General features: G+C 40.1%; 2 protein-coding genes across 5 annotated transcripts; one reads left to right on the top strand and one right to left on the bottom strand.

Moving 5' to 3' along the window:
* Positions 1 to 1,514: 1,514 nt before the first annotated feature.
* On the bottom strand, positions 1,515 to 12,054 carry rmi1 (RMI1, RecQ mediated genome instability 1, homolog (S. cerevisiae)). Of its 4 annotated transcripts, XM_040154674.1 has the most exons (10): positions 11,707 to 12,053; positions 11,475 to 11,594; positions 10,661 to 11,350; positions 8,550 to 8,660; positions 7,526 to 7,675; positions 6,132 to 6,202; positions 5,724 to 5,847; positions 5,346 to 5,430; positions 4,367 to 4,556; positions 1,515 to 3,543 (listed from the first exon to the last, which is right to left on the bottom strand). In XM_040154674.1, exons 3-10 carry the CDS (start codon positions 10,820 to 10,822, stop codon positions 2,346 to 2,348), a joined length of 2,091 nt encoding a protein of 696 aa, XP_040010608.1. In that variant the 5' UTR covers positions 10,823 to 11,350; positions 11,475 to 11,594; positions 11,707 to 12,053; the 3' UTR covers positions 1,515 to 2,345. The 4 variants fall into 4 exon arrangements, with proteins under 4 accessions (XP_040010608.1, XP_040010609.1, XP_040010606.1 ...); XM_040154675.1 differs by lacking the exon at positions 11,475 to 11,594 and having other exon boundaries at positions 10,661 to 10,867; positions 11,707 to 12,054; XM_040154672.1 differs by having other exon boundaries at positions 11,475 to 12,053.
* hnrnpk (heterogeneous nuclear ribonucleoprotein K) lies at positions 11,897 to 25,259 on the top strand. The gene is made up of 17 exons (XM_040154676.1): positions 11,897 to 11,951; positions 12,953 to 13,026; positions 13,149 to 13,321; positions 13,803 to 13,900; positions 14,230 to 14,286; positions 15,254 to 15,297; positions 16,922 to 16,994; positions 17,372 to 17,485; positions 17,903 to 18,031; positions 18,461 to 18,792; positions 19,389 to 19,436; positions 21,133 to 21,172; positions 22,010 to 22,025; positions 22,523 to 22,555; positions 22,722 to 22,789; positions 23,437 to 23,606; positions 24,899 to 25,259. Exons 3-17 carry the CDS (start codon positions 13,264 to 13,266, stop codon positions 24,927 to 24,929), a joined length of 1,311 nt encoding a protein of 436 aa, XP_040010610.1. The 5' UTR covers positions 11,897 to 11,951; positions 12,953 to 13,026; positions 13,149 to 13,263; the 3' UTR covers positions 24,930 to 25,259.
* Positions 25,260 to 25,656: the final 397 nt, after the last annotated feature.

The following is a 25,656-nucleotide window of genomic DNA, read 5'->3' as shown; positions in this document are numbered from 1 at the left end:
TTCCATATACTTTCAGCTAGAAACTTGCCTCCACTTCTAAATTGTTCTGGTTATTAAATCTCTCAGCAGACTGCGAACAGCTCCAGCTTGCAGCAATCACGCATTTTCTTCAGGAATTGCACAGTCTACTTAACCCTAAAAATCCCTTCAGAGAATGATGACAACTAAAACCTTTGTCAAAATCTCACCTCAAAGTCCATTTAGTAGCTGTTCTTGAGCTTACGCTCATATAACATGATTTTTAATCAACAGATGGAGTTTGCCCAGTTTCTCCATTGCTTCTCAGCAATTTAAGGGCTTCTCATCCATGGAGGTTTAAAAGTCAAGCATCATAGGTCGTTCTTGACCTTTGGAAACAGTGGTAGCGAAAACAGTCTAATCTCAAGGTCCAATTAGTTGTGGTTGTGGAGTTTTTGATCATACCACATAATCTTCATCGGGCCTACATCATAGATTAACAAACCGTCATATACAGCTGGATTTGACATTCATCACACGATTTGTGCTGAAGAAACATCTACAGCTCTTTAAGAATAATGGTACTTTCACATAATATTACCACACTTATTAATCTTTTCAACCTGATTGCATATCAGCATGAAAAAAAGTAAACATACATTTAGAATTTAATGTATTTTGTCATGTGATTATACCAAAGGTGTACGCAGCTACACATGGCACTCACCGCATAGCTAACTGTCCACCTAATTATCATTGAAATGCATCTGTACTGTATATAGTGAGGTTTGACTGCTGCATCACTTCCCAGTGAGACAGCTTCCCCCTGTTTCATTTACTCTATCACCCAATACTTATTCCACTTGTATCTCCCGATGGGTTGCTTCTCTCCCCCTCTTCCTCAACCCCTCCATTGTATCCAGCATCATTAGCACATAACAGGCTATCGACATTCATAGCAGGGTCCTGATTTAGATGTTCAACCTGATTAGCCCTTAATGAACTGCAACCGGCTACCTGAATAGAAGCGCACACAGTGGCATAAGACTATAACATACATACATGTGCCCTCTGCACAAGCATAGAGACACGCAATGTAAGCACACATACTACGTCCTAACATACATTTCCCGTGGTACCTTTATTAGCCTGTGTTTTTCTCATTATCACACTGAAGACATTCAGGTATGAAAGACTGCCACCTAATTATAATGTATGATGGCAGAAAAGATTTGTGTGGTAATAACTGTTCGGATGTTTCATCTTAGAGAGAGATCTCTGGCACCTCTACAGAGCTACAAGAACAGATTATACTGCAAGGGCATATTTTTAATTACTATTATGTCTACTTAAACAGTGCATATCCCAAAGGTGCATTCAATCACACTATTAGAGACCAAATGAACCAGTGCACCAGTGAAACGTTCTGGTCTGTCAAGTTATCCATCTAATCCCATACACCCTCATTTGAGAAGGAGTAACAGAAAGGTAGAAATTAGCAGAGCTCCTACTTCATGCATGTTTCATTAGTCAAAGAGTGTAAAAGAAAATTTTAAAATCTTCAGAACAATTTTATTTCAATATACAGTAAATACAGGCAAGGCATCACATCTGTGTTATATGTGCTCAAAAACATAAATGAAGATCTATAATATACAGAAATAATCGAAGCTCATGGCCTCTCTTTTATCATCCTTTCCTCTCATTTGCCTCTGGGGGAGTTTATTAAAGACCCATGCTGTCCTTGGATATTCAATCATTTTCCAGTCAGAAGTAACGGATGTACTGAATGAATGCTGAGGCTGGAAATTCATTACGACTATCAGAATATGAATTTTTTTTTAAGCTCCATTACCTTTTCTCATCTCAAATGCCTCAATTGTATCTTTGCATCGATTTAAACGTTACATACAATTTGGGATGCTCAGCTCTGGATTGTTTAATCTAATATGCTGATGACCAATCATTAATATATAATATAGATAAGATGTTCCATCTTTAGTATGTTTATTTTGCTTGGCAATGATGCAGTGCATTTCAAGCAGGAAATGGCTCTCTGAATAGATTATTGAAATCCTCTAAGGACAAATGACAGAATGTCACATTCACATATAGCAGATGGGATGCATTGCAACACACTGCTTGCTGATTATCAGACATCCAGTTCACACAGTCTGCTCTCCAAATCTGAAGCTGAAAGGCAGGTTGATCACCAATCCCAAGAAATACCTTAGTTTCATTTCATGAGGGAAAAATTTTAAGGCAATCCTGATGTGCAGTGCTATTTGCTTCAGTTTTGTTGGCAATTCTTCCACTCCACTCAAGAGCAATGTAGTTCTCTGCTACCTGCCCTTTTCACTTACTTCCCCTAAATCTCTCCTCTGTATTTATTTTCTCCTGTCTCTCACCCTCTGCTCTAGCTCCTGGAGTACTTTCTCATTGACCTCGTCTGCCTTTTTAACCACAGCTTTTCTACCCTCTGGTTCAACCACGATGGTCATAACACAGCACATGTCCACCAGCTCTTCCTGACATCTCCTCATCCCAGCATCAAGCTCACCTCTCCGGGCTGGGTCACGCTTCAGAACCGCCTTCTCTGCCACAGAGAAGCCCAGCAGGCCTGTCAAAATCTCATCGGACAACTCCACGTCCAGGTAACCAGTTCCGTCAGATATTGCTGCACAGACACTCCAAACGCCGTTGTTGCTGCTCAGTTTCCCTAAGAGGGTCACAATGAAAGCTTTGACACGGATCTCGGTGGGGTGAGGGTGTGGTTTGGACATCAGCTCTTCTAGCAGGCACAAGTACGTAAAAGGTGGAGAGGTCAGAGTGAGAGCAGGGACTGTGCTGTCACTCAGTGGATCTTTTTTAGCACATGGACTATCAGACTCTGTTTTGTTAGTAGCTTTCTCTCTGTCTCTTCTAGGTCCTTCTTGAAGAGGGAGCTGATTTGGCCCTCCAGTCCTCCCAGGTTGTACTCCATAGGTTTCAGCCTCTTCAAGGATGCAGTCCATGTCCTCAGCCATGAAATCACTCTCATAATTGGTTACAAATTCTAATTCATGTGATGGCTCTAAAGTTGATGGGGAAAAAAGAGGTGTGGAAGTTGCCGCAGCTAACTGCCCCTTAGCTCCTTTAGTACAGCCTTGATAGTCTCTTTTCTGTGTGATGGATCTGGAGTTGCTAGAGCCAAACTGTGACCCCGAGCCATTTAGAGTGTGCTGCTCAAGCTTAGCAGTTTGAGGTTTTGTTGTCCTGTCCACACTGTTAGGATTTCCTATAATTCTGCTCTTATTTTGTGGTGTGCTTCTGTGATTGCTGTCAGACTGCGCAGTAACATTTGTAGTTTGCTGAAAAATCACACTGTCCAACTCGTCCAGGGGAAGATCATCAAAGTCTTCATCAGGAAAGTCTTCTTCTGCCATGTTGTGAGCTTCGATCTCTCGTTGAGTCTTGTGTTCAGGAGGTAAGAGGTCAAAGTGGTCAAAACCCTCTTGTTCGACACCATGGCGATGACCTTGGACTGAACCACTTCTGCTGCTCTGGGTCCAACCACTTCTGTAAGAGTGGGTTGAGGCTTCACTTCTGTAACACACCAATCAATAATCTTGGACTGAGTTAACAGAGCTTTTAAACCATCTAGTGTTTTGAAAAGCGTTAATGGGCTCATTATTCCAGGGGTATTGCTAGAGCTAAAGAGATTCAAATGTGGTTTTACAGCCATTGACAATCAAGAGAACATTTTCATAGAAACTTTTTGAAAAAGTAAAAACTAAACACTCCAGAAACAGGGCTACCAAGATAGTTATATATCACTCTAAACTGTTAAGTCTTATCTTTGATTGCAGCCTAAGGTTGGTAAATTTACAATAACTTGGCGGCTTGCTCTGGAATGAGAAAAATGCATTTATCCTTATCAAATTCTGTAGTAATGGAAACTGGTGAATATCAACTTAGACAGACATAAATGCATTGGAGTGCAGGACTTAGAGCTCCAGTACACTTCAAATGCAATCGATTTTGGTGTGACATGTTGATTCTGCTCTGTTGTTTCTCCTCATTCAGCAGTTCTTAAGTACAGTATTTGTTTAAAAAATTCTTGTTACATTTAGTATCCTTCATTAAAAGTGATGGTCATCACTGGTTGCAAATGAACAAACTGGTGTAACGCAGGCAAATATAAAGACGGCAGTAATTACAAGAACATTATACTGTATAAAATAAGTTTGTACATAGGCTGTAGAATGAAAGTGCTAAATGCTTCTTAAAGTAGCTGAACGATAACTGTGATATTATCATTAAACAAACATAATGTAAAATTCCAGATGTAAAGGTATGTTTACCCGATGATGAAAACTGGGGAGTTCCAGCATCAAAATTTTAAGACATCATATTGTTAACAACCCACCTAGATGAGGCTGCTGAGACAAGGCTCCTGACAGAGGAGCTTCTTGAGAACTGATTGGCGGTCTCACTGAGTGTCCCATAGCCGCTGTCTCGAACAGACCCAACCTGTACCCTTTCCACCTCCTCCTGGGCCTCCAAACTGGCTAATAACTCTGCATCATTGAGCTCTAGGTCCTCCACTTCCTGGTTTCCTAAACAGAAAACAAAAAGAGACTCTGTATCATGACTGTCTTCAAAAATAAAAGGGGTACTTTTAGCCATAAAAAATTGATTCATAGGCACATCAGTGACTTTTCATTCATTCATTCTTTCAATCAATCAAATCAAATAACCATCACAAAAAAATTTTCAGGCATCCGTTTACTTTCTTAAAGGGGCTATATGTATGTTTTCTCTGCCACCGAAAATGGTTTCTTGCCGGTAGCGGGTGGTGGTGATGGTTGCTTGCCAAGAGCTTTAGACATTGTTGCGCTTACAATACAAGATGTTAGAATACGCCCTCTGGACAGCGTTACATCTCCATCTTCTCATGTCTGATTGAGGGCAGTCTGGACGCCACAGTGACTCGCTATGGGAAGGTGCCGAAATGGGCTGGCAGGGCTGGGGATAGCTGGTTAGCAAGCTAATTTCAGTAGAAGAAAATAAGTGATGGAAATAGAAGCAAAACAAGAGTTAACACTGGTGTTGCTGTCCACCAGTGGAGACAGCTCTTGGTGAATAAAGGAACAAAGTGTGATGCTGAACTAGCAGCTTTTCTTCTAGACTGGTAAGTAGCTGTTAATGCTAACATTGGCTATGTAGCAATAGCAAAAACATACATATAGCCCCTTTTTAAAAGACCTTAATTTATTTAAAATCTAAACTTCGCATGAAATGTACACCAAACTGTGGTGATTTCATATTGTACATATTCTATACTCTCAGTGACCTTTGTAGCACATGATATTCCATTAAAGATACACAAGCTCACATGAATATACCTTGTTGTGGTGCTGGTGAGGCTTCCTCTTCCTCCTGCTGCTGCTGCTCTTCGGGAAGTCCCAGTGTCCGACACAGCACCCGGCCCTGTCAGAGTTGTATAGAAATATCTTTATACTTTATTTTTTTGCATGTTATACACTGTATAAGAACAGCAAGGATTATGTCTTTGACCTTGCTTAAAACCGTAACTGAACCATAACACCTTCATATATTCTCAATACATATACGAGAAATATAAATCAACAGGTGATTAGTTCTAGTTAATATTCACAGCAAATGTGTAACAAAAATAAGGAAAAAAATCAATCAATCAATTAATCAATGACACTGATTGGTAAAAACCTGCTTTTGACAGACAACAGACACCAACAGTTTACCTGGTTATTTCTGTCCACCATGTCCTCCACCTCACCACCCAGGACTTTGATGTTGGATGGCCCCAACAGCAGCATCCCAAGTCTGCAAACCATCTGTCCTTGCAACTGTAGCTTTACACCGGGCCTGGGAGAGTCACCAGCATTTTAGAAAATACATAGCTGTCAGAAAATCTTGGTGTTTTTAATGAGAACCTGGCAGTGAAATAGCAGTTGCATGTTTAATAACTTAAATTTTGATTTCTTGACATCTTCATCAAAAATGTAAGTAAGAGTAGTTCCTCTGTATCTCTAAAATTTGCTTGAATGCAAGCGTTACTATAAAACTTAGGCACAGTTGCTGAAAAGATCCTTCTTTTTACATCTTTTTACAAAAATACATCAAAAGTGTTTTATAGATCAATCTTTAACCTGAGTGCTGTGCTGAGTGCAGGGATAGGCTGATACTCCATGGCCTCCAAACTCTGGACTCCATCTGTCACCTTATACAACACAGACAGTGTATTTGAGCAGAAACAAGAGAACAGGGAAATTATTGTGAAATTATTACATTCTCAAAATATAACAAAAGAAAATTCAACATTATTGCTGCCCTGTAAACTGTTTTGGAAATTTTAGAAGTTGAAACTGACATGAAAACAGTTCTTTGTATTTTTACCTGTGACCTGCAGCTACTGTAATACTGTATACTGTATATGTAAATCTCATGGTAGGTTGTTTACTTGCAAATCTTCCCAAACCTTTACTGCTGGTTTAAACCTAGACTGAGTTAATTTGGAAATAATGTTTCTTCTGTTTGTTTCATTATATATAGTGGCAGGCTTGGACTTTTCAAAATGTAAAGCTGGTCAAAGCTTATCTAAACATATCTGCTTCATTATTTCCATGCATTTTTAACTCACATCCCATGACTCCTAGAACTGTGACTTGCTCAAAATGGTCTGAGAAACAGTAAAAAAATGAAAAAATGAGAAAAAAAAAAAAAAAAAAGCCAATGCAACGTTTCTAAGCAACACCAGCACTATTCTTGAAAAAAACCATAGAGCAGTGACAAGTGTATTACTTAAGGTGAAAATTACAGTCTGCGCCTCATATTCCAGCAATTTACTCTTTCAGACACTCTCACTACTTTTACCTGTCCACTCTGATTCAGTTAGGAGGAGAAGCAGTAATCTTCATTATTCTAACCACACAAACACAAAGACAAAGCCTGGTTGTAGCTTAAGGCTAAACAGTCGTATACACCGATAGATAGTGTAGCACTGTATTTATAATATCAAATACATTGTGAACAAGACTAGTTCATCCATGAAGCTAAAAAGTCCTGTAACATAATTCTGGTTCGAGACTACTGTGATCACAAACTTTTCTATAAAACAAAATAGTAGAATTAGTAAAATTAGAGTTTTCCGCAACAAAGGTCTCTAAAAGGAAACCTTGCAATAACTGTCTGGCAATAAACTGTGAAGTGCTGGAAATTATTTTACTCTTGATTTTTGTGAGAAAAAAAAACAACACTCACAATGTTTTATTGAGTATGGGTGTTGATGCAAAAGCCACTACTTCAAAATACAAAAACATACTAATTATAGGTAACTACTCATCCTTTGACTGTTTTTTTTAATATGAACTTTGTGTTTCAAGGCTGGAAGTTCTTGGTTACCTTTTGTCAGAAAGATCAGGTTGTCTTGAGAGGTTGACAACTTATATCAGACATTCTGTCCCCGTTTTTTTTAAGGTTAACTCATGGTTGATTTTTTTTTTTTTTTTTTAAATAACTACTTTATTTCATAAATGACTCTGACCTGCAGTAGTAGCATCCGGGTTGGTCTGGCTTCCCAGGGCCTCTGGGTGGTCTGTGTGACTGCAGACACCTCATCGTTGGCACAGTCTGTGCCCTTCCACTTCTGCAGCTGACCATACGCAGGCTGACTGATGTCCAGTAATGAGTCAACCTAAAACAGAGTGGGACCTTTGATGAAGCTGGATTTCCCTGTGTATCAATTTCTTAAATATCTTATTATGGTATAATGGATATACAGTTCTGTGCTTGAATTGCTAGTCTTACTTGTGAGTGGAACACGCATGTTCGGAACATTTAATTACTCTGTCTCAGGGTTTCCTGATGGGTTTTTCTTTTTTCCATCTAAAGGAAAACTGGATTCCACTGGTGCTTTGTTATAACATGGCTTCTGACTCTGCTCCAATCATCTCTTTTCCATGAACTGCACAACAGCCTTAATTTAGCAGCAACAGTTTGCTGTGTGACATTGTCTATTTTGTCTATAATTGGTTTATTGGATTATAATCTGTATTGCACAAACGACACCAATCATGTAAAAGGTGAACAGAAAATATATAGGCTTGAATCAAATAACTTTAAGATACATCACAACAAGCATAATGTACACACAAACTGCAAGAAGAGCATTACACACTGTCGGCTCCATTAAACAAATGCAATAGTAACATTCTGATGCTTTCTTTGCTCAGTGTGGACTGCTATGCTTTTCAATGTTACATGATTTTGATATGTGTTGTTGTTACATGTGAATCCGTTTTTTCCCCTCCTTTTTCCCTTTGTTCTGCTGTAGGTTCATATAGTATCATCCACACGCTTTTGGCTGTTTATACATGTAAGTTTTTAAGGAGGCATTTTTATTTGACTTTTTAGGGTGCCCTTTAATATCTGGCTAAAATTAGCCTTCTAAGTCAGCTCTGGCTATTTTATACATTTTCTACTGATCAATGGGAATTGAGCACAACATAAAATCTAAAAATAAAAATGAGATAAAATATATAACATGTAATATATGCTCAAGCCTGTACCTGGACACAGAAGGTGCCGCTAAGTTCAGTCTTCTGGGCCTCAGCAAGTCCTTCAGGGAGAACAGGGTAGTCCAGGTCCCTCAGATCTGTCAACAGCCACTGGTCAAGTGCCTAAAATTTCACATCATGCAGTGAGGCACATGAGGTTTCAGGCTGCTGGCAATTCTGTGGTTCACAGCAAGTTTATTTCCTTCTGAAAAACCTATTTTATGACACTTTGTATTCACATCTGTGACATGACAAAAATTGTGACACTCACTTGTATGACATGATTCAAAGTATGATACACTAAAAGTGACCTAAATAGACCAACACTAGCCACAGTTAGCTCTGGGTCGGAACTAAATTTGCCATTAGAAAAGTTTCAGTCATTCAAAGAAATACTTCAACAGAGAAAATTGTCGCAGGGATTTTGAGGCATAGTGACTCAGTAGTGTGAAAAAGGCCCAGCAGATTTTGGTCTCTTATTCAGGATATAAACATTCTTGTCTACATCATTCAAAAAGTGCTCTGTAGGATTGAGATCGTAGGACCAATGTTGGCCACTTGAATGAACTGATATCACTGTCATGTTCCTGGAACCGTCAGGAGATGATACGTGCCTTGAGAAATGAAGCATTATCCTCCTCAAGTATCTATTTGGAGGAAAAAGATAGATTTTGGCCATGGAGAGACACAGCTGTTCAGCAACAAAATTTAGGTACACTGTGGTGTACAAACGATGCGTCAATGCAAGAAAACATACCCCACATGACGCCACCACCAGCTGGTACAGCTGACACTAGGCAAGATGGATTCACGCTGTTTACACAAAAAATTTGCCCTGCTATCAGCATGTCGCAATAGAAACCAGGATTTGTCAGACCAGGAGGTGTTCTTTCATTCCTCAATCGCCCCCTTTTGCCAGTCATTACCCACTGTAGCATGAATTTCTTGTTCTCAGCTGACAGCAGTAAAGATGCGCATGGTCTTGGGCTTTTGTTGCTCATCTGCTCCAAGGTTCAATGAGTTGTGCTTTCTATGCACTGCATATTTATGTAGGGTTCAACAATATTTGATGCCTAGGCCTCACAGTTTGTATAGAATTTTTTGAGGTTTAATCACGCTTTGAGTTGTTGCTTCTGTTTAGCATGCAAGGATACTAGAATTTCCTTCCAGACAAGAACGAAAGAGACACAAACCATCTGTGGCGTTAAGGGAATTATTCCGTTCAATTTTGAATACTCCTTATAGAGTGGTGCACCCTAAAGACAGAATCACCCCAAAGAGGTAAAATGGAGTGCTGTATGATACCACATGCAACAGCTGCAGGGCTACAAATAACAGTTATTTTGTTTCTCAGATAATATGTGGATTATTTTGTTTATTAATTGTGAAGTTATGAAATATTTTTTTAAAAAAAAATCTAAAAAATGCCCATCACTCGTCTTAAAAAATGCCCATTACACATCCTGAAAGCCAAAGGTGACATCCGCAAATGTCTTATTTTGTCTGACAAAAATTAAAGATATTAATTTCAAAATGATTGAAAACAGAGAAAAGCAGCAAATCCCATTTGAGAAACCAAAACCGGCAAATGTTTCACATTTTTGCTTGATTAAATGGCTTAAAACTGTTGCAGATTGATTACTGATTATTCAACTAATATTTTCAGTTCTACACAGCTATGGCAAACAATATTTAGTACAGGTGAAATGGCAAGAAACCTTAGACAAGAGACTGAATGAACAGTGGAAACAGCCAACAAATGCCTGTGAACACTAGACCAAAACCAGTCACAGCACTGACTGGAAAGGGGTCAAAGGTCATCAGCCAGGGGTCAGTGGATGGCCCATCACACACACCAGATGCAACAGACCATCTTTTAAACAGAGACTGGGGTAGTCATCTTCACCCTATATAGGACCACCTGATATAACATGACCCAAGGTTTAATACTTAAGTTGTGATAATAACTGATATCTATCTAAATGACAATTGAGCAAACTCCATCTAATGAGGAAGCCCATGAAAAGGAAAGCTCCAGGAACAGCTAGTAACTGAACTTTGCATTACCATAACCATTTTTTGTGAAGAGTGTGATAATTTTGCATTCACTGTATCCTGCCTACCTGTTGGTTGATTTGCTGCTGCGACAGATGACCTGCCCCTCCTGCCTCTTCCTGTAGCCACCCCACGCAGGCTTCCAGCCAGGCAAAGGGCACCTGGACATGCCAGGAGGACTTCATCCAGGCCTGGGTGGCACGTACCACTGCCTGGATCTCAGGGGCCATCCTCTTCCTCTGTGTGTATTCGACTTAGGCCACTTTCTGCTATTTCTATTCAAGAAGACAACTCTAGCTTCTGGTAGGTGGTTATTTAGAAGCTGCTACAGCCAAAAAGTTGACCAAAATTCAGTTTTTTCTATTTAATTGTATTTATCAGTAATGACTCTGCTGTGAATAACACATTCACGGTTTTATTTTAAGACTTAATAGTTCCCATTTACAAATGTAATGCACTGATTTTCATAAAACTGTGTTTAAAGGTTTTGTGATGGCACATTAACTGTCAAATTTCATTTTGATGCAAGTGTAGTAGAAAAGAAGTGGATCAAATACTGCATTCAATTTAATTCATGTCACAGTACCCTGCAATCCCTAAGGGTTTAAAGGGGGGTTTCTATCCTGAGAGGTCATCTTCTCTCTGCATCTCTTGAGCCACTTGACACCATAACATAGTCCATAGGGGAATTGCTTTCTGTTATTTTTCTATGGTCATATCAACGTGGATAAGCCCCGTGTCTCTACAGAGGGTCACGTCTGGATATTGTGGAGGAGAGACAGAGAGAGACCAAGTGACAAATGCGGGCAAGGATAGCATGAGACAGAATTATAAAAACTGAAAAAATGTGTATGTTCAAGTACGCGTTGCTATAAAGGTTACCTGAGAAGCATGGAGGCAGCCTTTACCATGCAGTGCTGAGGAAAGTAGCCAAGGCGCCAAAGTTGACTAACCCAACTTACTTAGCTTTAGTTGATGCTGTCGTACCTTAGCTTTGTGTCCCTGCATGACCACAGAAGCTCTTATATCCAGCTGCAGTTCTTTTAAACCTAACAATATTGCCTCTACAACTCCTTAGAAAGACACAGATTAACATTCGCCTTGTAGTTCTTACCTTCTAAACAGGAATAACTTGAACATCCACAGTAAATTGCCGACCTAACCGCAACCGGAAAGAGGGAGTATCGTATCACTTTGGAAACGCCTCAGCTCTTGTGATTGACGTCTATTCTAGCCATTTGTGACTCTCTCGTGTTTGATTTGCTTTCTGTTCAACCAATCAGCACACTTTAGCTCAATTTGTACATTTCCAGGTTCGGTAGAGAAGGAAGGGGGAACGAGCGAGTTGTTGCACGACAGGTTTGTGTTTTGACATTATTTTCCCCATTTTTTTCTGTGTCACATTGAGTTTAATGCATCTGAAGTGCACAGGTGCTATAAAAATGATTATGTCTTTAGCAGCCACTTTGTTGCTTATTTTTCGTCCGGTGCAGCGCTGGCTAATTAGCTGGCCTGGCTAGCTCCTCTTGTGCTCAACCGAAATTATGGCAACATGGCGAAATTAGCTAGCTGCTATCTTAAGTAGCTATGGCCGGTCTTTGTATTAATCGATTGGTAATGTTTAATCAACTCGCTCGTTGTAATTCAGTGGCACTGCGCGATGCTTTCCGTCGGATGCAACTCGGGAAGTGAACAGGGGCGACATTTACCGAAATTATTAATCAAAACCTACACGATGAAGTTCGTAGCTAACGCATTTCCCTCCAGGCAGGTTAGCCATCCCGGTAGCTAGCGCTAACCACAGTTAACGACTTAGCGTTGAATTAGCTGCAGTGGTGCTAGCTAACTTTCGGTTTGGGCACTATCAACATATACGTATTTAAGTCTTGGCGTCAGTTATTAAACTTAAATTGTTGAAATAGAGACGTGGCTGTGATCTTTTCCTGGTTGACATAGCAGTAGCGTCAAGTATTAACGTTACTTCGGTATTAACGTTAATATCATTCGCTCTTTTATGGAATAAAAGACCAGGGCAGTCGCACGCTTCCTTCACTCCGAAACATTGCAAAATGACTGCTTCTCTGCACCAAAGCAATCCTATTACTGTCACGATGTGATAACTGATAACATTACAATGATAATTGTGTCCCTTTAGATAATGATGGTCGGGTTTAAATGCTTGCTGGGTGGATGCTAAATAAACCCAGCTGACCTGTATTGTTAAATAGCGTTATAAATCACCCCCACCCAAACATAGGAGGGACATAGTGGTCAGAATCGGTGAGTTTCAATCTTTGCTAGCACTCAGCCTTCTTCATATCACACTTCAGTATCTCAGCTAGTCTCTCCCTCCCCGGCAGGTCGCAGCAGCTGTTTGGTCCTTGCTTATTTGGTTCCGCCTATCAACACGCCCTTGTCCCTGTAATAAATATCGGTGAGTGCCGCTTTTCCGCCAGTTTTTTCTGGCCATTTCATCCCGGGATCTTTAATAACCGGATCCCAGTACACAACTTGTATCTTCTAATTTCTTCTTCCCCTTTCTTACAATGCCGACAGACTACCACAGCTCACTGGGGCCAGTTTTCTGCTTCTCTCTCCCTGCTGCCGCTGCCGCTCCCGCCTGTTCCCTAGACCGAGGTGCCCACCCCATCTCTTCCACTGTGAGAAGACCATGGACACAGAAATTGAACAGCAAGAAGAGACTTCTTTTAGCAACACAGAGACTAACGGTATAAAACATATACTTCTTTTCATTTTTGTTGTCAAAGTGCATCAGTTTAATGACACATTTGACAAATCTTTCCATATTTGAGACGTCTGTGGGTTTTGTGGGACAGCAGTTGTAGTGTTGTTTTAGTTGATTACTTACAGCTTTGATTTTGGAAATTAGTGCAAGTTATATATGATTACAAATTTTCGCTTGGTATCCCTCTTAGAGGTTGATGTCTCAAATGTGTGTGCAACAGTTAGGGACTGAAGCCATGTATAGTCACTGTTCTCCTCCCCTAAAACTGCTCATTGTTTCATAGAAAATTTCCTAGTTTTGCACACAGTAATCTGTGTAGATTTAGCTGACAATATGAAAACAGAGTCTGAAAATATTGACAATGTGCTTCAATGCTTTCTGGGGTCTTTTTGATTATTACATTTTTCTTGTGGAAGGCTGTGTATGCAGGGTTGTCAGTATGTGTTTTTATCTCCTTATGCCAGGTAAGCGCCCTGCTGAGGATGCAGATGAGCAGAAATCATTCAAGCGCTCCAGGAACTCGGACGAGATGGTTGAGCTTCGCATACTCCTGCAGAGCAAAGTAAATCAGCTCCCCTTTCATTTCACATTTCATGTTGATGTGAATATTTGCTGTCTCTTTCTTTTGCGCACCACTTAAGTAAGGCTGCCGATTTGTTGTACTCCCTCCATTTTTTATGGTTTTCTTTTTGTTGCACTGATCACATCTCTGCCTTTTGGATAATTAATTTGCACCCATTATTATGGGTATTCATACAGTCATTGTGCTCTTCCTAACATTAATTGTAATATTCTCTCACACCTTGTATCAATTGTAGTACCATAGTTCACATTTTCTCATTTCCATGAATTTATGTTTTCAGTTTTTGTAAGTATCCTCTTTATTCTCAGAATGCAGGAGCTGTAATCGGAAAGGGTGGCAAAAACATCAAAGCTCTGCGTACAGACGTGAGTACATCTATTTTAAACAGCCTGGATTTTTATTTTATGTTTTTTACTTTTCCTTCCACTGATTTTCAGCCTCTCAAAACTACCCAGCCTCCACTATAGGACAACAGTTTTTTTTTTGTTTTTTTTAACAAACATTTACCCTGGGATAAATAAAAATTTATTTTGGTATTTGGCAATGTTTTCTTCCATGTAAACAAGAGGTGTGGTTAACTGATGCCTGTGTTCATATTAGCCCTCTCTTCGTGAGATCTTTTGACAAACCCTTTGGAGTTGATTTTATGTTTTTCTTCTCACATGAACATCATGCGATTGCCTCAGCTAAACTAGTCCTAGGCACGAAAGTCCAATTTTATGTCCATTTGTTTCTCCATGAAGATAATTTATTGTAACAATGCTGTTGTGGCAACACTGATGCTCTTGTTAATTTACATTTATAGGCACAGTGTGGTGTTTGAGGTCACCTGCAGCGCCAGCTACCTTTTTTTTACAAGTGTTAAGGCAACTGGCCAGTTCTTAATTCATTTAGTGACATTGCCTCTTTCTGTAGCCCTCCACAATTTGTTCTACCCCTCTTTCTCACTGTCTCTGGTCTATTCCCCAGCTTTGAACTCTTCATGTTTTAATATGCCATTACCCATTTTCCAATGTCACCTTTTCTCCTTTTCTCTCTTTGACAAACCAATCTCTGAGAGAATCAAATTCAAGTCACGTTTGAACAGTTTAGAGCCTGTATATTAAAAATGTATTCCTTTTCCCTCTTCCCTCTCCCTTGTTTATTATTTTACTGTTGACTTTTTGCCCACTTCCTCCTCTGTTGCCCATGTTCTGGATGGCCCCTCCTGCGCCCGCCCACCTGACACCCTGGTTGGCCCTGCCCATAATCGTGCCTTGTCCCTAAATGGGCGCCTTACTTGATTGACATCTGTGCTCGAATGGCCCTGGCCCCTGCCCATGCCACGCCCAGTACAATGCCAGTGTGTCAGTCCCAGACAGCAGTGGGCCTGAGCGGTATGTCCCTAAGCTCCTCCCTCTCACTGCCTGACTACAGGTCAAACAAACAAGAAGAAATAAATAATAGTCATCCTGCCTCTGTCAAGTCACTGTATTTTAACCTACCTGTTCTCACAATATTTTAGCCTGAGTCAAAATGCCTAAATGCGTTCATGTCCAAAGCTGCCTGCTGAGCCTGTAAAAGTCATGTCAACATCCTTTATATGCCATTTTTAAAGTCACGTCAACTTTGAAGCATAGGCTGGTGTTGTCAGGATTTTTTTCCACAATCTGCCACTGTCTTTTTAAATCTTTGCTATAATCTGTGCAATATGTCTTTTTTTTTCTTTTTTTGTTCTGTCTTGTTTTTGGTTTTTCTTTTTTCTTTTTTTTTTCTTTGTTTTATTTTCATTGATGATTATCTATCCTCTTTATCTTTTGCGTTCCCTCCCCACCCGATATCCTGGTGTTGTGTTTTGTTTTTTGTTTTGTTTTTTTCTCTTGCTAGTTTCATAAGCTCACCTGCTTCTCGCACCATCCCATTCTTTCCTTGTGATGTCCTCCTTATATTCATAGACTCAGACTGTTGATCCATTCTTAAACTTGAAAGGGAAGCTAGGATTCAAGTGTTTTGTGTGATTGTTTTTCCTTTCCTGTCTTCCGCTTCATCTGAACTTGTTTATCAATTGCTAGAGCTATTGAAAGTACAGATTATCTTTCTCTCTGTCCCACTCACCTCTCCATTTTTTGGTTTTATATTTGTTTCTCCCTCCATCCCTTTTAAAAAGCATCATCTCCAGTGGTGGCAAACTTCATTTTCCATGGTGTAATCTGCTCTGTTACTCTTCCTCAGCTGTCTACCATTCTACTTCCATGTACAAACTGTGCTTAAGTTCACTTGATCAGTAAATTCATTGTGTTTATTTTATGATGTCTCTAGGTGGGTGCAGACAACAAATTTTTTTTAAATTTACAATTTCTAGGTCAAATTAAGCATCAAAATAGCTGTCCAAGCCAAATTTTTAAGGAAGGACCCTTTGCATATTATAAAAATAGGTTAGAGGATTCATTCATTTTCTCCATCTTCGCTGATCTTTTAAAGTTGTGTTGGGTATCTTATTTGGGGTCTGTGTAGTCAAAGCGTTTGTGGTGTGCATCCACCAAACTATGCTTTAGGACTTTAGAATTCTCTCTGGCACCATTGGTGCTTATTGATGCCAGATCTTCCTCAGACTTCACCCTTCCCGTCTTGCCCCTTCAGTGGTCACCAAATGCAGTCACTTTTCTTTGGGTCCCTTTTTATTTTGTCTCTTTTCTTCCTTTCTCTGGACAAAAGACTGTTTTCTTTTCATTGCATTGTTTGGGTACCAGCCTTTCCCCAGTTACAGTGTTGAATTACCCGTGATCTAGCATGAAAATGTTTATAAAACACTGGGCCTCAACAGTTTATTTAGCTGTGTAGTCTCAGTAGAGAGTTGGTTAAATGGGGTTTGACTTTTTCTGTGGCAAAAAAGGGGATGTCTCGAATTCTCTAATCTAAAATGTTGTTCCCTCCCTCCTGGGATGCCTTGCTGGCACCCCCAAACCCCACCCTCTCTGTGTGGCTTCGCTCTGCCTTGTCATTGGTGGGTGAAATATGAAGCATCCTGAGCATCAGTGCCGACATCGAGACAGTTGGAGAAATCCTGCTCAAGATTATCCCAACGCTGGAAGAGGTGTGGACTTCTGGACCCTATTTTCTTTCTGTTCATGTCAAGTCCAATGAATCCCATTGAATTAAACCACATACTTTATTTGGAAGTGAAAACAATGGTGAATTTTAACAGTTATCACTAAACTATCTGTTGTAAACGTCTATTGTGTCGCAGAGATGCTTTGTAGCCTTAAATTGATTTTACAGTTTGTGCTGTAGTTTTGTGTACTTGCTGTTTGGGTATTTTTACCTCGGTTTTCACTTGCAAATTAGTTGTTTAGATAGGCTAAACTCGAATTACTTGTGTCTTTACTCTATTTTGAGGCTTAATTTGCCATTAGCTTTCAGAGACCTAAATAGATTGTATCATAGTATTAACATGCTAAATGTTCCCTGCAGTACCAGCAGTACAATGGAATGGATTTTGACTGTGAGCTACGTCTGCTGATCCACCAGAGCCTTGCTGGCTCAATCATCGGGGTGAAGGGAGCCAAGATCAAGGAGCTCCGGGAGGTATGTTGATACAAGGGAAGGGGGATCGGTTCTTTTACAGTTAAATTAGTTGCCAAGCAGTTTACAGACTGAAATGTGAGTAATGTACAACACATGTTCTCACACAGCCTTATGTGCTGCCAAATGAACAACAGGATTAAACCCAGCTAGATATAAGTTTTCTCTTGTTAATCTTTTGCTTTATATACTGTTTGTTATTGAATTGTCCTGATTCTTCAGGATCAATCTTCTTTGTCCTGGAAGATGTAATAAACCTCAAAGATGCAGAAATACCCTTAAAATGACATGTTGTGATTTAATGTGTAAAATGCTCCGAGTTTATTTATCTACAGCAGAATCAAATGCTGTATCCTGTACTATAGTAGCTTTCTCTTTTTCTGTCCCCACTCATGTGTGCCTGTGCCTATGTGTTTCTAGAACACAAAGACCAGCATCAAGCTGTTTCAAGAGTGTTGTCCTCAGTCGACAGACCGGGTGGTGTTGGTAGGCGGTAAAACGGAGAGGGTCGTGGAGTGTATCAAGACTATGCTGGAGCTCATCTCTGAGGTAAGAATCTTGCCTAGTGTTTGTGAGGCCTTTTTGTGATGTACCACCCTTTAGATGTTGAAGATTGGAGGGAGAGGGAACGTATTGAAGCCATTAAATTACACCTTTTTTTAATTATTATTAATATTATTGAAGATACCTTGATTGTTATGGTTGGAACATTTTAAACGTAGCTTAGTGTAAGACACAGGTGGGAAAACAAACATCTAATCAGAATGTCATGCTCCAGCTCATTTGGAATTTTGTTGGAGAAGCATCAGATGCACCTCGACTGAGATTTTATATTTATTTTATTTTATTATTTTTTTCTTACTTTAGGAATAACATTATCGCTAGTGGATGCACATTTATTCTCTGCACACTCTGTTATAAACTACGCAGTGCAAACTCTAGATTGTCATTATATCTCACTCTTTCCTCCTTTTTTAGGCTCCCATAAAGGGCCGTGCACAGCCCTATGACCCTAACTTCTACGATGAAACATATGAATATGGTGGATTCACCATGATGTTTGAAGAGAGGGGGGGTGGCCGTAGGCTTATGGGAGGGTTCCCCATGCGTGGGGGCAGGTCCAGTGGTGGAGACCGTGGGTTTGACCGAATGCCCTCTAGCAGAGGGGGACGGGGACCCATGCCTCCTTCCCGTCGTGATTACGATGAAATGAGCCCCCGCCGAGGTCCTCCTCCGCCTCACCCTAGTAGACTTGGCAGGGGGAGTAGCCGTGGACGCAACATGCCTATGGGACACCCACACAGAGGAGGGTAAGAGATGGACATAAATTATGTAGTGTGTGTTGCTCTTTCCTGCTTTGCCTTTGATGCAAGAATATTTTTTTGTTAAAAAATGTTTCCCCAAAAATTTACAGTTGACATACTGTCAATGCGAAATACAGATAAAGACTTTTAAACATTCTTTGTTTAACTGAATACTGTAGTACCAAATAACTGCATGATCCCACTCATCAGTTTGGAGCTGAGTCCCTTTTCCTCCTGTTAACCTCCTGAGCTTCAAGTGTTTGAGATTTTAGACACAGTAGGCTCTGTCCAGTGCTAGAGTTTCTCTTCTAGAGCACCCCCCCCCCACCGTTCTCCTTCTGCATATTCAAAGCTTAACCGCTCTTCAGGTGCCCCCCCCCATACAGTTGTGATATGTTCACAGATTTTCTAGACTTGTTTAAATATGGGTAATTCATAAGATAAACTGAGTCCAGTATTGTGCATGTAATCGATTGTCACACTATGCACCCCCCTGGAAATATTTGTAGTCATGGTTATCATTTCATTAATTGTATGTGCTCATCACTGTATGTCTGGGTGTGTTTGTGTGTGTCTTTTTCCCATCTCCATCTTGCCCACAGAGATGATCGTTACTATGACTCGTACCGTGGCTCAGATGAAAGGTCAACGTAAGTTTCTGTCCCGAAAGCTCTGCCTAAACCTCCTAACTTATCTTAACAGGGATACTTTGACATTCTGATATTCTGTAATTTTCTATTGTTTCTGTTGCCGCAATATACAGGCTCTGTAATGATAATTCACTGAAACAAATATTCCTCATTAACACCATCGGGCGGTGCTTTCTGTGGAGTAGCTTTTTAACCCTTTGGTCTTGGTGAGGAATGAGTTATTTACAAGTGCTGACAGGTGTTCAGCATATCTTCCATTGACAAATGTAACTAAGATTAAGTTGTATGTGTTGAGGTATCCCTACCCATCCCATATTTCCCTTCCTTACTACTTTATCGTTGCAGTTTTTTGAATATGCCTGGTTGTCCACTTCTTTTCATAGCTCATGAGAAAATAACTTTGTAAACTTTTGACCTCTTGTCATATACCTGACCCTCAATACTAATTCCTGTCTTAAAAACATACATTTCTCCACAGTACGTTTGCTTGTAGTGCCCTAGCCTGCATAAATCCCTTACCCTGCTCCGCTTTGTCGGGAACTGCAGTAATGTTGTATCGCCTCCTCTTTCTTGTGTTAATAACCCATCCAGTGTACTATACACTCCCAGTATTTCTCAGGTTGAGATAATGTACTTGTGGTGGTGTGTATGACGGTCACGTGCTGATGTCAAGATGATATTCATCACAAGCTTGCTTGTAATTAGAGAAGTAATTTATCTAATATCTATAGCTGCACATGAAGACCGTATATTGGCTGACTTTTGCATAATTTTCACCTTTGAAGTTCAGTTTCATGCAGCCCTTTGAATGTGAATCTTTTTGGACGTCAATAAACTATTTTGATCAGCTGTTCAAATAGATTGTAAAAATGGGAATCTCTGCACCCCCTGATATCAGGATAATGCTGCTATGTCCCAGCCTTGGTCAGCTGTCCACACCTGGATAATGTAAATGAAAATCTAACTGATAAAAATGTAGTGGATACTGTCTGTAGGAAAAAAAAAAAAAAAATGTCAGGGCATCCTTTTGAGACACTGAAATGTATTGGGATGAGTTTTTTTAATTTGTATTTATTTATTTATATATATATATATATATATATATATATATATATATATATATATATATATATATATTATAAATTATTTGTAATTATTACATATTAGTATATGTAATACAACATGGCTACAGAAAGACGTTGTTAAGCAAAAGCAATGAGTGATATTAAGTTATGTTGTGGCTGTAGTGTGACATGGCATTAATATCCGTGCACGTATGTTCTTCAGGAACAGCAAGAGTACCAAGTAAACCCAAACAGATTTCTTCAGCTAATTCCTTTATTTGAACTCAGTTTTGGGAGGAAAAAAAACAGCAGCGCTTGGCTCTGATCATCATCACCACCACCTGTCACTCCTCTCACCATAACACTGTCAGAGCTGTTCCTGTTACTGTGTGGGAAGATGGCTGAGAGGAAATGTGTTTATACTGTAATCTTGCTCAGCGTGTGTTTGCAGTTTGACCTAGACCAGAAATTTTCTTTGGAATGTTTTCAAGCATTTTTTTCTGAGAATTTTCAATTTTCTTTCTACCCCCACCCACATCTCTCTCTCTATCTCTCTCTCTCCCTCCCTCTTTCTCTCTTCTCTCTGCCCCCCAACCATCTCCCTGCCTGTGTGGTACTCTTTTCGTCACCAGTGACAGAAGAGGCAGACCGGATCGCTATAGCGATAACATGGTTAGTGACCCTTTGCTAAATACATGCAGCTCTGGTACTAGCATCTCATTGGGCGCCAGAGTCCTCAGACTAGCATAGTGGTTGGTCCTAGCACTAGACAATATGCTGTGATTGTCCATTGTGTTGTCACGATAAGTGGTTTATTAGCAATACAAACATAGCTGGTCACTTGTACACATTCGTGTGCACACACTCATCCGAGCCCTGGCCATGCATCCAAGCTAGTTTTGGCATGGTGTAAGCCATCCCACCAAATGACCATAATCACCACAGCCGGCGACACCCCATAATAATCAGCTATAATTGCCCTCTTACTGTGTACTTTTCACGGCCAGCCTGTTTTTCCTTCAAAGAGAGGGAGGATGTTGGGGGTGGGGAGGGTGGGGGTGGCCATGGTTGGTTGCTAGGCAATAACAACGCTTTGTTGACAGACTGGAAGGTCTCTCGCTCTTTCTCCCTCTCTCTCCCTCTCTGAGAGCTGGCAGGATACTGCCTGCCGTTGCTCAGCAACAGCTTTTTGAATTGCCTGTTGCCCTGGTGACAGCAGCAACTGAATAGCAGGTGAAAATGGGGGCTGATGGAGATGCAAGGAAAGACGGGAAGGGGGGATAGAGGGAGGGAAGGAGGAGGAGTCGTCTGGCTTATGGATGAAAACTGGGTGGCTTTTAGTTGAATGTACTCCATGGTGGAGGCAGCTGCATCATCCGTAGATTTATTCTTATAACTCACCGTCCATTCATCCGAGATCTGTAGAAAGACGAAAGGATTCGGCTGTACTGTGTGTAACCCATCTGTTTTTTTGTTGTTTTTTTTTTTTCGTTTTTTTTTTCTCTACAGAGTGGTGGAGGATATGGTAAGTGCTTAACCTCACATTTTTTTCTGGCAATATATGGATGTGGTTTCAAGGTTGTTAATCTGGCTGAGAGTAAATGCCTCAGTGTTCTTTCCAACATACTGTAGTGTCAAGCACTTTGTAGGAATGTGATGTGTATGGATAAAAAAAATCAATCTGCACAGTGGCAAATTGGCTCAGTGGACATTGAAGCTAACATTAAGGTGTCTTTGCTATTGGTTTGCACCAGTATTGTGCTTTTTTTTGGAAACTAGTGGAATGAAATTTACTTAAAATATGTTGGCTTAAAGCAAATATTGAAGATGGTACCCAGAGCTAATTAAATAATATTTAACACTTTGTTTTTTCAGAAGATATTTTCAACATGTATGAGTCACATTTTTGTGTTTAGCATTGGGACAGGTAGTTTGAATATTTGTTGTATACAAATGTCACCAAAATAACTTGTCAATGTTTATCACTTAGTCAGTGTTCTTGTTTGCTTTCTTCTATGTTAGACAACAGTTCTTCCTGGGATAGTTACCAGTCAGGTGAGTCTCTACTGTTCATTGATAAGTATGATTACAACATTTTTTTGTGAGCCACATGTTATAATGTGTGCAACCAAGCACTGATTTTCGGTGCTTTACTTAAGGTCCTTCTGTTTCCGCACTTCTCTTTTCCCCTGTACGGCTGTCCCCTCCCTTTTGCCATCAGGTGGACGTGGCTCCTACAGTGATATGGGCGGCCCTGTCATCACCACACAAGTGACAATCCCTAAAGATGTGAGTAAATGACAGCAACATAACATACAAACTGACACACCAAGGAAAAAAGCTTTCTCCAGCCACCATACCCTCATGACATAAATAATCCAGACTGCGTAAAAACCTACATTGTCATATCTGATCATGTCATTTGCACTTCCTCATTATCCTTTATATAAATGACATTTAGTGATGTATGCGTATCATATTCCATTATGTGTGCAGCAACTAAGTGTCTGGTGCAGTATTCCAGTTGTAGGGACCAATAAGTTATGTTGTTTCCCACACACTGACTTTTTCAGTATGCACCCACACTAGACAAAGCCATAGTAGTCTTTCAGTGTAATTAACAAATAATAATGTAATTGACAATTATCATTCTTTATTATTAATCCTAACACATTTTAAACATTGTGTTAAAATATTTTAAATATTTGAAACTATACTTTCTTGAACATGTCTGACTTCCATGCTTTGCTCTGGCTTTGTGTCTCCATCTCCTCTTTATCTTCCACATTTAATAAGCTACAAACATTTATCCCCAGTGCCTAAAATGTCTCCCTGTCTGCTTGTTTTTTTTTTTGTTTGTTTGTTTGTTTGTTTGTTTGTTTGTTTGTTTTTCCTTCCCCACTCCTCTAATTCTCTCCTCGGCACCCCACCAACAGCTGGCTGGCTCTATCATAGGTAAGGGAGGCCAGCGGATCAAACAGATCCGTCACGAGTCTGGAGCCTCCATCAAGATCGATGAGCCTCTGGAAGGTTCTGAGGACCGAATCATCACCATTACTGGCACCCAGGATCAGATCCAGAACGCCCAGTACCTTCTACAGAACAGGCAAGTTCTGACAGGGCCTCACTGTATTACACTGACTTCCATCTTATTAGATGTAGAAATTCTCGATTCAGCCACCTAGTTGTATTTGAACCGTTTTGTCCCAACAAGCTAGTTTGTCGTCTTAGAGAGGTAACCTTCAAAAAACTTCCATGAATTTGTCCTGTGGGCTCTTAACCTGGCCTGAACTCACATCTGCTGGGCTGCTTTTATAAAAAGTTGGTTGATGCAACCCACCTGATGTCTTGTAAACTCATGAAAACTATAGAGAACGACAAATATTTAAAAGATTCTTTGTTTCTTAACCTTTTTCAATCCACTGAACCACACATGCATAGATTGTAGATTCGGTTAAGATTGTAAATGCATAAATATTATTCTGAAATTGCATCCTGATACTAGTTAACCCACTTTTTCTTGGGTTATGCATTTCTGTTGCCTGCTGTCTCTTCTTCACTAACCCCCTTCCTTTCTTCCCCATGCAACCTGCAACTCGTTCAAACCTTCCTCTTACGTGAAATGGCTGTGACGGAGTAGGAAAACTTAACAGTTGTACTTACTGCGTAGCATTTTTTTAAAAGGGTCAATGTGACTGACATGTTTCTTTGAATGTCACATTTGTCCATTGAATATGATTGACAGCAGAAAAAAAAACAATGTGTATTTTCCATCTAAGCCCTTTCACTGTGAAGCAGGGAGTGGATTGATTCTTCCCCTGGCTGCTGCTGTGTGGAAGACTAGTGATTTTGTTGTTTTTAGTTAGATCAACCGACAACAAATCACAGTCTGCCAAATAGCACGGGCTCCTCCTCTTCTGTCTCCCTTGGCAACCAGTAGGCACGTATAATACACACTACTTCCTTGTTGATACTATCTGAGCTTAGCCCGAATGCTAATGCAGCTGTAGACCTGCCGCCGCTGTCTCATGAGTAGTGTGGTGTTGCCATGGTAACTAACCCTGCCTCCCTCTTCCTTCCTCTCCTCCCACTTTAGTTTGCTGCACCTGCTTGGACACAAGGACTAACCAAACCCCTCTTATTCCTCCTCCTCCTCCTCCTCTTCTTCATCTTGCTCAGTCTCCTTCAGCCACTTAGGTCACATCTTACCCCTCTTCTTCGCTGCCTGTCGTTCTTACTCGCTGTGTCTCTATTCCCACTCTGCCACCCCATTGTTTTCCTCCCAACACTTCCTCCTGCCACAGTTGCATAGCTATATATTTACACTGTCATTGATTTGTGGATTGCAAATTTTCCATCTTGTGTATTTTATTTATTTTTCCACTCTTTTTATTTCAGTGTGAAGCAGTACTCTGGTCATTTGCTGTAGACCCAGGAGACTCAGGTTGAAGCAGACTCAGATTGCCCCCCCCCCCCCCAAACCTTTCTGCCCCTGTCCAACACATCCCCTTCAGACTATTATTCTGGATTGTGGGTGTCTTTTTTGAATTTTATTTTTGTATTTTTTAATGAAATAAATGTCCAACATTCCTGTGCATAAAATAAAATTTAGATGTTCTGCATTTTTAAGAGTGTAGTCCATTAGATTATCAGATAAAGTTTGCTTTTTTCTTTGTTTTTTTTTAACACATTTATCAAAATATTCTTCAGTCTCCCAATCGGAAAAAACAAACATAACCTTTATTTTTTGATGGTTTTGTTTTTTTATGACTTGTATGCATATGTTTGTGTCTCCAGTTTAAATCTGTCCTCTGTGTGTGTATGTGTGTGCGCGCATGTTGGTGTGTGTGGGTTGGTGTGCTTTCTGTTGGTCTATATCAGTCCCTTCACACGCAGTTGTACAACCTTACCACTCTGTGCAACATGCAGAATGTAAGCTACGTTTGTTTTCGTATTGAACATTTATAGTTTTTTTTTAGTTTTTTTTTTTTTTTTTTTTTTTTTTTTAAAAGAGGTGGTCAATTTTACCCTTCAGAATGGACTTTGGGATGTTTAGGTTGGGACTCTTGTACACACCAGATACAGGACAGTTTGACTAATTTGTAAGAATATCCATGGTAGTTGTGTGATGAAATGAATCTAAATCATTTGAATAA

The sequence above is a fragment of the Xiphias gladius genome, chromosome 19 (genome assembly GCF_016859285.1).
Source record: "Xiphias gladius isolate SHS-SW01 ecotype Sanya breed wild chromosome 19, ASM1685928v1, whole genome shotgun sequence".
NCBI lineage: Eukaryota > Metazoa > Chordata > Actinopteri > Istiophoriformes > Xiphiidae > Xiphias > Xiphias gladius.
Note: the sequence above shows the minus strand (reverse complement) of the source record. Positions and strands in the feature narration are given on the sequence as shown.

Excerpts from the sequence above, each read along its gene's own strand:
- rmi1 (XM_040154675.1), bottom strand. The coding sequence starts at position 10,822 with ATGGCCCCTGAGATCCAGGCAGTGGTACGTGCCACCCAGGCCTGGATG. Across the intron at positions 5,848-6,131 it reads GCACTCAGCACAGCACTCAG|GCCCGGTGTAAAGCTACAGT; the intron begins GTTAAAGATTGA and ends TGACTCTCCCAG. Across the intron at positions 3,544-4,366 it reads GTCTCAGCAGCCTCATCTAG|AAGTGAAGCCTCAACCCACT; the intron begins GTGGGTTGTTAA and ends GGTGTGTTACAG.
- hnrnpk (XM_040154676.1), top strand. The coding sequence starts at position 13,264 with ATGGACACAGAAATTGAACAGCAAGAAGAGACTTCTTTTAGCAACACA. Across the intron at positions 18,793-19,388 it reads GGACACCCACACAGAGGAGG|AGATGATCGTTACTATGACT; the intron begins GTAAGAGATGGA and ends TCTTGCCCACAG. Across the intron at positions 22,790-23,436 it reads AAGTGACAATCCCTAAAGAT|CTGGCTGGCTCTATCATAGG; the intron begins GTGAGTAAATGA and ends CCCCACCAACAG.